This window comes from Siniperca chuatsi, linkage group LG15, assembly GCF_020085105.1.
Source record: "Siniperca chuatsi isolate FFG_IHB_CAS linkage group LG15, ASM2008510v1, whole genome shotgun sequence".
NCBI lineage: Eukaryota > Metazoa > Chordata > Actinopteri > Centrarchiformes > Sinipercidae > Siniperca > Siniperca chuatsi.
This window is the reverse complement of record NC_058056.1, coordinates 20,893,683-20,905,291: the sequence shown is the minus strand read 5'-3', so window position 1 is coordinate 20,905,291 and position 11,609 is coordinate 20,893,683. Positions and strand designations below refer to the sequence as shown.

At 42.2% G+C, this 11,609-nt stretch overlaps 1 protein-coding gene across 2 annotated transcripts in view; it reads right to left on the bottom strand.

Annotated features, from left to right (window-relative positions):
* Positions 1 to 11,609, bottom strand: part of efna2a (ephrin-A2a) — a 73,416-nt gene continuing 61,807 nt past the window's right edge. The window contains exons 2-4 of one of the 2 annotated variants that reach the window (XM_044167796.1): positions 8,460 to 8,752; positions 4,037 to 4,102; positions 1 to 2,478 (exon numbers count right to left, since the gene is read on the bottom strand). In XM_044167796.1, coding sequence (XP_044023731.1) covers positions 2,357 to 2,478; positions 4,037 to 4,102; positions 8,460 to 8,752 — 481 coding nt within the window. In that variant the 3' untranslated portion in view covers positions 1 to 2,356. Of the gene's footprint in view, positions 2,482 to 4,036; positions 4,103 to 8,459; positions 8,753 to 11,609 lie in introns of both variants that reach the window. The other variant, XM_044167795.1, reaches the window with a different exon arrangement.

Below are 11,609 nucleotides of genomic sequence, written 5' to 3'. Positions count from 1 at the left end.
TTGTTTTTCGAGTAGACAAAAAGACAATCTTTATTTGTGTGTTTCTCTCCTTGCTCTGACTTCTGTGTTTACTTTTGACTGACTGACTTAAATGACTGAGGTCAGCTTCCACAAAAACACCACAAACAGAAAAGGAGACAAACTCATACATGACGCTCAGACCTGGAGGCATCCTACCACTACCAACCATGGATCACAAACCAGAGAAGAAGAACGATAGAAGGACAGCATCAGTGGAATAGAAGAAGAGAAAACACATTTTTTTAAATCTTCCACAGGCTATACCCCATCACTGCATCCCACACAGGAGTAATTAACAGTGATTTTAAATGCTACAAAAATAAGATGAAACAGGGAAGTGTTTCCCCTTGTTTGTGTTTTCCTGCGTGTGTGTGTCTTTGTACATGTGTGTATATGCATGCCATGTCTTTGTAAATGTCTAGATCTGCATGTGCTTTTCTACATGTGTCTGTACTTGTGTGTGTGTGTGTGTGTGTGTGTATCTGTACATGAGTCGTCATGTGCGTATGTATGTGTGTGCTCACAGTGCTTACTCATTATGTTCGCTTCCCAACATTAAAGAAGACTCAGTCCCGTGATGCACACACACTTCCTCTCCCCCATCTCTGCTCCCTCTCTCTTTGTACTGTTCCCTTTATAGTCATGTCCATGAATGCTCCCAAAGTCTCAGAGGAACAGTCCTGTCATCAAAGACTGTGTGTATATGTATGTATGTGTGTGTGTGTGTGTGTGTGTGTGTGCATGCGCATGTGTGTTTTTGTGATGCTACGACACACACCTTGCCTCATTTGCCACAGTCTATGTGCTTCCCTTATTGGTTTAACCCTCAGACCCAGGACCAGCTTCAGTCAGTGTTTACGTCCGTTGTGATCCAGCCTGGGCTCTGAGGGCTGATTTCCAGTCAGTTTCACCCTGTGGGTCCATTTATCTCCCGGCCCAAGCTAATCCATCAACGACCGAAAGCCAGACAGGAGAAACCGTGTGGGGAGAGAGGTTGAATTTTCCTTTTGATGTCTGAAAAAGTCTCAGGGAGAGCAAGAGAGCGGTAGCAGGGTGTTTCTGATTTTCCCCATGAAAAAATATATCATCATTACAAACGAGATTGATCTGAAGGTTTTCACAGTGGTCATGCAACTTGAGTGTCGCCTCCTTTTCTCACCTGTCCTCCGTTCATCCTTACTTCACCCTCCTCCTACCTGCCTCACTATCCCTCCAAATGCCTGACCCATTTATCCTGCCAGTCCAAGAGAAGGTACTGTAAGTGACCACAGTCATAATAATACAGAAAGACAAAGAGGTGGGTGACCAGTGGTACATTCATACATGAGAAAGTCATGGTTCCAAAAGTCACCCGACCCAATCGACATTAGACAGTGCCGAAGACGCCTGTGCTGGCCAGGCTGTGATAAATGCTTTGTTTAGAAACATGAATAAGACAAAACACACCTGAAAATATACACCTCACCAAACCCACCCAGAACACCCCCCCTACACCACCACCACACCCCACCACCCTCCCACTGAAACAGGCTATGATTATACTTGTCATTATATTGTGATATCTTAGCTTCTCATAAAAAAAATCTAACTGTATGATTTTTATATCGCATTGCTATGAATCTATACTGGGTCTGAAAATATCAACACATATAATATTACATTTCCCATATGGCCATATTCATTTAAATCTGTGCCCGCATTGTTTTCCCTTCCTTTTCTGCATAGGCCGAGTCACTTTTCTCCTCTCCATCTCTATACATTTGCTCTTATTCTTGTTGCAGTTGGAACAGGTTCAGATAGTATTGAATTTCTATTACAATGCAAGCCTGGCCACTTCCAAATCTTGGTTTCACGATGGGACAGCAATGTGAGAAAAATCCAATTTTTGTGCATCCAGGCCTATCGCTTAATGCATCCTGCTATGATTGGATGATAGGAATAGCACTGGAACGACAAGTTTAATCATAGCCGCGGCTACATCTCCCCCATCAGTGGCCAAGAGTCAATAGTCAAATCAAAAGGACCTCCTGACATGAGTGCAGAGACATTTCCCTTGTGTTTTTCAGCTGAAAGGCGCTGTTCCACCCAGAATTTGGGGATCACAGATGAAGGGCAGCTTCCCAGACAGCTTAAGACCCATGCCTCTCAGGAAGGGTGTCCGTTGCTGGGCCATGGAAGGGGCTGGCAGGGGGGGTGGTTGGTGGTCGTATAGAGGTGGAGGTGGGAGAGGGGAGGACGGAGACAGAGGGCTTCCCTGAGGGGTGGTGGATTTAGAGGGATAGCCAGCCCAGCCCAGCGACCCTGGGTGGGAGCTCCAGGAAGAGAAGGAGAGGGGTCACAGCCAGGAGAAGAGTCCCAGGAGTAGTGAGGCCAGAGCAGCTAACAGGGCCATGGACCCTGGCCTCCAGCTTAGACCTCCATCAGTCAGGAAGGGCTCCGGAGAATCATATCCCGACCCATCTGAAATGGAAAGAAGAGAGAAAAGAAAAACGACAAAACATCTGAACTGAGAAAGACACACAGACAGATACAAAGACGACACAATCTACAAAAAAAGTGAATGAACGAGGAGAAATACGAAGGGTAGACAAGTGGAATTATTAAGGGAGGGGGTGGAAAATGAGCGACAAACCACAAAACTCTCACCCTTCAAAAGCCAAGGAAAGGCAGAGAAAAGACATCAAAAAGGGATGAGGAGAGGAAAGAGGGAGGAGGAGAAGATGACAGCAACTGAGCTCTGCAGGGGGTTTAACCAACCTAATTACAGTTTAATCACAGAGACTCGGAATCTGGAGCAGCTGACACACACACGTCCGCTCACACACATGTGCAACCGCTCACAGCTCACTCTAGTGACAATATTTCACAGATGAGATAGAAGTTGCAATGTCAGACAGATTACTTTAACAGCAGAAAAAAAGCAGAATCTCAGAGAGGAGCTGCAGCAATGACAGAATAAAAGAATTTATGTTGTTTCAGTAATTATGGAGGAGGAGAGAATTTCCTTCCCCCTTAGCGAGATATGGAATGATCTGAGCCTGGAAAGCTACGAAGGCCGACTCTCATTTTACGAAGATCTTCAAAGCCGTGTCATTATCTAGGGAGACGTGCTACTACCCAGGTTTGATTCTTTAGTCAGGCTTAGGTTGAAAACTCATGAGGTAGAGTCCTCCTTTGAAAAGATGTACAAGTAGATTTTCAAGAAAACGCAAGTCTAGCGTAATGCCTGTCGCAATCTGATCCCCATTTATGCCAATCTTCTGTTGAGTTATTTTTAAACAGCACTATCATTGGCCAACATGGCACACTTGTGTGAGCACTGCGTCCTGTCTACTGCAATCTATAAGGGAGCTATTTTCAAAAGAGTATATCTTACCCGGCCGCATGCTGTTTGGAAATAAAGACTCAGTATTATGTGGCGAGCAAGTCATGCTTCATCTTTTACCACAAGGCTGATACTTAAAGAGAATTTTATAAAAAAAATATTAAGTGTCTATTATTATTAGACTTCTACAGTATGCGATGGGTTTATTATAAGATTGCTCTCTTGTTTCTTATATACAAATCTAGCTAGTAGAGTGATGTGGAGGCTTGGTAACATTTTTAGAGAGCACTTTCAGCCTGCTCTGTTCTCTTTCTGCAAGGACAGAAGGTCTCCCTCACACCCAGTGTGATGTGATGTGATTTGATGTGAAGTGCGTATGCCACTTTGTGCCTGTGTGCAATACGCAAGCTGTGTGGTGTGTGCTTGTGTGCGCTTGTGCGCGTGTGTGTGGTTGTGTGTGTCAATGTGTCAGAATGTGTGTGTGTTTTCAGTGTGTGTGTCTGTGTGTAAAGGTGTTAAAGTGTTGCCTGGCTGGTCTGTGAATCAGAGCAGAGAGTGTTGTCGGGGCATTCTATCAGACCTCTTATTCCCCCCTAATTTTACTTTGATAGCCAATCTGGAGCTGTGTGTATGAATGTGTCTGTGTGTGTGTGTGTGTGTGCGTGTGTGTGTAGTTAGAGCGTGACTTACCTGGAGGTCTGACATACACCTTCAGCTTTAGACATGCTCGACCCACATGGTTTGGGTGAGGAGACGCTGTAAAAAGCAGAGAGATTGAAAGAGGAGATTAGTTGAGAGATAAAGCGATTTGTGCTGCTGATTGCACTCATAAAGTAATTGAGAAGATTTAATAAAAGTTTTTTTTTAAAATGTTGTTCTGTCTCCGAGTGCGATGAGGCTTATCATTAGGTGGTTGGTTGGACTGGGAGTTTATAGATACAGTACTGTGACCATGGCCCTGGGGCAATTATATGTGCCATATAAAAGTAGATTTGACACAGAAAGACAGGGCCTCAACATTAAAAGATACAACTGGTGATATTTTCTATATTTTCATGCTGTCAACAAATCCCATAAAAGGACAAAAACCAAAAATGAACTGATCCTACACACAAGTATTTTATGTGTAGCCAAAGCCTGAAATAGCTTATTCCTTTATGCCATAGACAGCTATGAGGTGTGAGGTGAGCGACACTGTTACACTGGGTGACATGTTCCTTCAATATAATGATGACCATGGGCACTATAGTTTATTTTGAGTCAAACCTGCATATACTGTCCAGCTGCTTTAATTTATTTATTTGCTGACAATAAAAAAATATAGAATACAGTAATAATACAAGACCCAGTCAAATGCCTTTATCAGTTCAGTTGATATTATAATTTAAACAAATAGCGTGTCTGTGAGGGCTTTTATGCTGACTTCTTTTTACATGAATATGCAGACTTTTGTAGACATTTCTTCTTGTTCACTGGGCAATTGTTACAGCAAAGTAAAACACACCAACAAAACTGTAATTAACTTGAAACAAATATGTTAGAGATGGTAAATCAAGGCCAGGTATTATAAAGGAATGAATTTTTATATAAGTTAACAGTCAATAATTTGTTATAATTTGACATTAATGTAGTCATTAATGCAGCCTATTGCTTCAAGCAGTTGTAGAGTTTCTTATATTATGTCCTTTTAAGTTCTCTTAAACCCATGCTCCCAAGCTTGTGGACTCCCGTAAACATACTGAGCACTTCAGGCAATGTAAACAAGTCTGTGAGGGATCAGCCTGCACACTGGGATTCAGTCACACTCACATTCATACCTAAGGGAAATACTGGCTCTCAAATCGACCTGACTTGAATGTCTTTGGAACGGGGAAGGAAATCTATGCAAATTCCCCACAGACGCAGGTCCTTGTTGCCGTGAGGTGACAGTGCTAACCACTGAGCCACCGTGCTGCCCTGGCTGAATGCCAAAAAAAATGAGAAAAATGTTCAAAAGTTACTGTGATTCAAACTTCAAAGTAGAGTAAATGAAATTGAATCTGGGTTTTTAGTGCTACCTCACTCTGATGTGAAATAGAGCTGGAGACCTTAAAGGAGATGGTGACCAACTCTCTGACCGCTCACGCATGCAGACGTGCACGCACACCCACACACATACAAGGATGTGCAAAAGAATGTGCACACACACTGGTGCTTGCAGAAGTGTGCGTGGAGACCTATCTCCCTTGAGGAAATCCGCATAGCCAGAGCCCACAGTGACCCTAGAGAGGACCATCATCAAGATCCACAGCGCACAGGAAATAAATCTGACCCTTCCCCTGCCCTCTCCTCCCTCTCTTTCTGCCCACAGCTCCTCCCTCAATCTTTCTCTCTGCCCTTCACCTCTGTTACCCTTTATGCATTCCCTATAGCCCACTTCCTTTGCCTCAAATTTCTTCAAATTCATCCACCTTCAATCCTTACAGTGCCCAGAGAAAGTGTATAGTGGTCCCCTATGAAGCCCCGCCAGCTTTTTATCGAGCTTTCTCTCCTGTTGTGTGTCTTTGTTTCCGCTTCCCTACTGTTCCACTGACAAATGACAACATTTTGGAGGAAAAGGGCTAGAAGTAGATAGATACTCCCCCCATTCCTTTTCTCCTTGCCCTCTGACAATTTGCACTTTTGTCATTTTTTAAAAGTCTTATCGGGTCTCCCAGCACCTCTGTTTCCCAGCACATCCACAATCCAACGTCTCCTGAAAATCCATTGAAAATCACTCAGCCTCATCAGATGGCAGCTGGGAGAAGTAAGGGGTGGAGCGGACCTGTCAGCATGTCAGCCACATGACAAATACACACACAAACGTGCACACATGGGCACACACTCACACAGGTCTGGCCACAGATCACCATCAAAGATCGATGTGTTTTACTTCGTGGAGTGTCTGCGGAGAGGAGACACACACACACACACACACACACACACAAACACATCCAAAGGGCTGGATGGTTAATACTGTCAACATGGCTTCGTTCCACATCAACACTGACCTGTGCACGTGAGTGTGACCGTGTGTGTGTGTTTGTATGTGCATGTGAGAAACAAAAACATGTGTGGTTGTCAGTCAAGATGATGGACATGGCCTTTCACGGACTCACAATTGCTTGACAACTGACCCCACAACCAGCCCTCCCCCCCACAACACACACACACACACTCCAATCTTTTGGAATACACACTACCCTCAGGGGTCCCAGAAACACAATACTATAGTCAGCAACTATACAACTCTGGAGGGGCCCTGTCCAACCTTACATGAGACTCAAAAACAAAAGAGTGTGTGTGTGTGTGTGTGTGTGTGTGTGTGTGTGTGTGTGTGTGTGTGTGCTGACTGGAAAAAGTGCAGTAGGACATTGGGTGGCTGTTATCTTTGCCTCCTTAGCTCTCTGACTCTCACATGCTGTGTCTTTGTGACAGTGCAGAGAAGAGACTGGGGCAAGGGAATATTTGCAAATACTTACTTACTTACTTACTTGCAAGTACTAATTTTTAAAAGATTGCATCACATTGCAAAATTGTGTCACTGCATTAGAATTAAAATAGAATTTAAAGCTGTGTCAGTATCTGTCAAGTTTCTTTTTTGCCTTGGCTGATTGCTTCTTCCGCTGACTAAATGAGGACACGAGAATATCACTGTAAGGTCAGAATCACTGTCCAAGGGCAAAAAACATAACAAAGAAATATGTTGCACTTGCATGCCGACCTGAAACTGGTAGCAGAGGACCCTCATCCCATTATGGGTCATGGTGAGATTGCATCATCTCCTACTAAAAAGGTTAAGGTCAGTTTTCAGCCACCTGTGCAGTGGTAACACAGGGAGAAATGAAGAGACCTTTGCCAGGCTGCATAGTGGCAGAAATGCAGCTCAAGTTTGCTGTAGAATCACTGTCTTTTTGACAAATTCTGAACACGATACCAGTGACAGGTAAGGTTTGGTGACTTTTAGAGAGTAACACAAGAGTAAACTAAGTAAAGGACTAATAAGATAACTTTGCTAATTGGTTATCAAGTAAAGTTATCAAATTACAACTTAAGGAGAGAAATTAATAATTTCAAAAGGATTGCTTTTTGCAAAGTAATTTCCCCAACACTATTGGCTAATGTGTACTAAGTTAGATTTATCTAAGAAAGTGCTGCTGAGTTTTTTCACTTCAACTGGTCACCGCATGGCAGCTCGAAACTGTTTGTTCAAACACTTAAAACAACCTATGCATACATTTTCCTGACAAGTGACCTCTTGTGATTGTGTGAATTGTAACTGTTGTTGTCCTCTTTCAGAAGAATCATTTTCTTTCCACATAATTTTCCCAGCCGGTCTGTGGATTCAAACAGGTAAATGTTTTGTCACAAGCCTAGCAACTCTTGCAGCCTCCACACAGAAAAAGTGGCATGCCAGAAAGTTTGGACACTGACAGCAAAGCTTTTGAAAGTCAATTTAATGTGCTTTTCTGTGATTACCAACTGATCTTGCACTAAAGTGTCCGGATGCGGTAAATCTATCCCACCCATCTGGCACACCGAGCAGCCGAAAACAATGTTTAAGAGTAATTTGAAGCTACTATTTGTCCCATGCCTGGTGGGGGGAATGATAGCTTTTTAACTCTGTTCAGAAAAGCAGTCTCAGGGGGCAAGGCCCATCTGTGATACTAATACATCACTTGTTGAAGTGAGGAGAAACATCAATACAGCTAATATAAAAATGATTACAAACTACGCCTGGTGACATTTTTACCACTTTGCTGAGCACACCACTTATGATCTTGACAGAAGCAGAGAGATACATCAAGAAATAAAGAGAGTGAGAGAGAGAGAGAGTTGGGGGAGCGAGTGATAGATGGAAGGTGTATTTATGCATGTCTGTGGGTGTGCGAGAGACATGGTGGGCTGTGTTTGAGGACTCTCAATCAACTTCTGTTGATTGCATATTTACATATCGTTTACAAATGCATATTGAACAGAAGTGCGGCTAACGCGCAAACACAGACACATGCACGCTCGCATGCACACAACAAACACCCTTTACCTGCACACACAATCTCACACAGATACACACACTGCCTAGCTGATAACCCACAGATGTAGTAGTACTCGTGTCCAGGCCTGAACTCAAAGCCCAGGGAGAAGGGGGTGAAGAGCTGGAACTTCTCTGAAAAGCGCAGGGGTCCGTCAGGACCGCTGGGACGGTTACACTCCCAGCGTTTGAAGCCACGCATCCTGTGCTGGCAGGAAGTGTAGCCCTCGTGGTTGACCATAAACAGGATGTAGCGCTCCATACGCCCATGGGATGGAGGACCCTCATAGTAAGGACAGTAGATGTCCAGATAGTCATTAATGTTCACTGCCACCCTGTACTCTCCGTGCCAGAACCTGCAAGACACAGAGGAATAGAAACAACAAATTAAAATGTTTTCATGAATAAAAATAATCACAAACAGGCTCTGGAATATGCACAGAATCAGTGGGCAGAGGTGAGAAGGCTTCAGGAATAGTTTTACTGAGGTAAAATGAGATAGTGTGAGGCATATATTTTGAGACAAAACCAACCCTATAATTCTTTACAATACTATGAATATTTATTACCTATTTTGGATTTCTGTATGATTGCACAGCATAAAGGAAACTGCAGTGAGTGTACTGTAATTATGTGAAATTGTATGATCGCTAGGACATTTTTGTGTTTGCACATTTTCATGGGAATACCCAAGGTCACAATCAGCTACAAAACAGCAAACCTTAGAGGCTCCACACATTGCTCAAGGATACTTCAACAAATGCTTTCTGATGGAGGGTCTTTAAACCAACTGAGTCATGGCGGTTTGCAGCAGAAACATCCTAGAGGGTGTTTCATTAATTAATATCAATAATAATCCCTCTGGCAAAGGCAAAAGTTTGCATAGTAACCAGTTTTATTTTAATAAAGCCCGGCGAGCTACGCTTCATGGGAACAATTAGCATGTTTGGAATATGGTCTTTTTCCAGTCAGAGTGCTTGCATGGGCCTTCTCGTATGATACTCACGAGACGTGGGTCATGTGATGGTAGACAGCACACATTATTATTCCACCCCCTAAAGCAGTGTATAGAGCGGTTGTGGTGAATGTCCACTTAGTTCCGAACACATGCTGTTCACTGAGGTTGGCATAATGAATAGAAGTAGGTCAGAGGTTACTGAAGAATAAATATTAGTATATACATACATTAAAGAGGGTATATATTGTGGTAATTTTCCTTGCTATAGTCCTCCTTCTGGCACTGAGTCAAACAGCTTGTGAAATAATTGCAAGTAACATATGGAAATACCTAAGATGACTTGGTGACTCCCCAAATCCCAGTTATCTTTACTTCTTATAGTCTTTACAAAGCAGTTATAGTACATTAAAACATGGCTGCATTTCCCCCTACATAATATAGGCTCTATTTGTGTTTATGTTATGCTGTTTATATGGGAACTGAACTTGTTTACAATCTTGAAGTTGCTGGAGTGAAACAGTCTCTCTTAAAGGATGAGGCTGCCGATATTCTATATTTTTGTCAAAGACCAAAACCAACAATATGTAGTCTGTCTCTCTATGCTTTATGACTTCCCCATCTTGTCTGTGGTGCTCTCATTTGTTCTGAGGACATAAATCTTTAAAAACGAATACATACTTTCATCTTCAAAAAATCGAAATAAAATAATTTCCTATAACAGCTGAGCACTGTAGATTTTAGCAAGTGTTATTTTCAGCTGCGGATTAATACACATACAGTGAGTGTTTATGGCAGCAGGATGGTGTATTTATATCAACTCATAATAAAACTACATTGCCCATGTTTATGGTTATGAAGGAACATGTGAATAAGCTACTGTATATCTGACTTTCTAAAATATAGAATATCACCTTCTATCATCAACTTCATCATCCTTGAAAACAGTCTTTTCAACAGGAGAATCTCATGTTTACAGCCCCAATATGATACCTTCATTTTAAATGTATGGTATCTCTTAGAAAAAGTTCTTAAAACTGAAATTGATCAATCAATATTTCACATCTAATGTTGAATCAGTACTCAAAAATGTAGAATTTGTTTAACCACAAGTCTTAAAATATATACACACTTTGTTTCATGCATAATTTTGCTTTCATATTGGCACCCTTCTGTGAGGAAAAAATATACATAAGTATTCTTTAAATATTTGATATTTCAAATATTTTATTTACTAGCATTCCATAAATAATATGTCCCAAGGGTATGACTTGATAATCCTTTTGTTTTTGCATCTTTAATAACCCACAGTCATTCATTCTTCAGTAAACCATCTAACATTTCGAAGGCTGTTTAAAATTCATCAGTGTGATATCGTGGTGTAATATGAAATCTCTTTGTGGGCATGTGCACGAGTCTGTGTCTGTAGCGGCCACTTCTTCTGGTGCTGGTTCATCATAAACATCATCGCTCACCATGGCTACGATCAATTTAATTTCAAATGTACCACAGCAAATACATTTAAAATTCAGCTGCTGCACGTTATCAAATCTTGTTTCTCGAAGCTCAGTAAATTTGCGAGGCAGGAAAATGTCTTTAATCAAAAGAGCATAAACAAACCCAGTTGTCGGGCAATCTTGATGTTTCAGATGACGTGCACACACACATACACAGATTGAGCTTCTTAAACAAATTCATCATTTTCCCCCTCACCTTGGCAGTAATTGATTGCCTGGAATGAAGACATTTTGGTCTAAGCACTTTTGGTTAGTGGGATATTTAGCTTTGGGACAAATTATCCCTTTAACAGCAGTCCTGTCTCTCTCCCAGAGGGCAAATCAGGAAGTGAGTTAGATGTGAAATAAGCGCCTTCATGCTTCGGTGCCCTATCAGAGCGAGTTTTGCAGGTTCTAAAGGGATCCTTGAACAGATCATTTAGAGGCATTGATCCACTGGGGAGCTCCTCTCGGGTCTCTCTGCTCCCAATCAACTCTGATTAACAACTAAAGGGGAAAGGCAGAGAAAGAAATGGAGGGAGAGATGTGCAGAATGAGAATAAAAGGGCTAAAAAGAAACAACAGAAGGAGGGAGACAGAGAGAAAATGTAGGGGAGGAATAGACATACGTGCAGAGAGAGGACAAAAGAAAGGGAAAGAGAGAGAGGAGGGGGACAGAGGGAGACTGAGAGAGGGATAATGAGATTGGATGAAATGAGAGTAAAACGAGACAGAAAGAAGAGAAAAGGAGGAAAGAAAGAG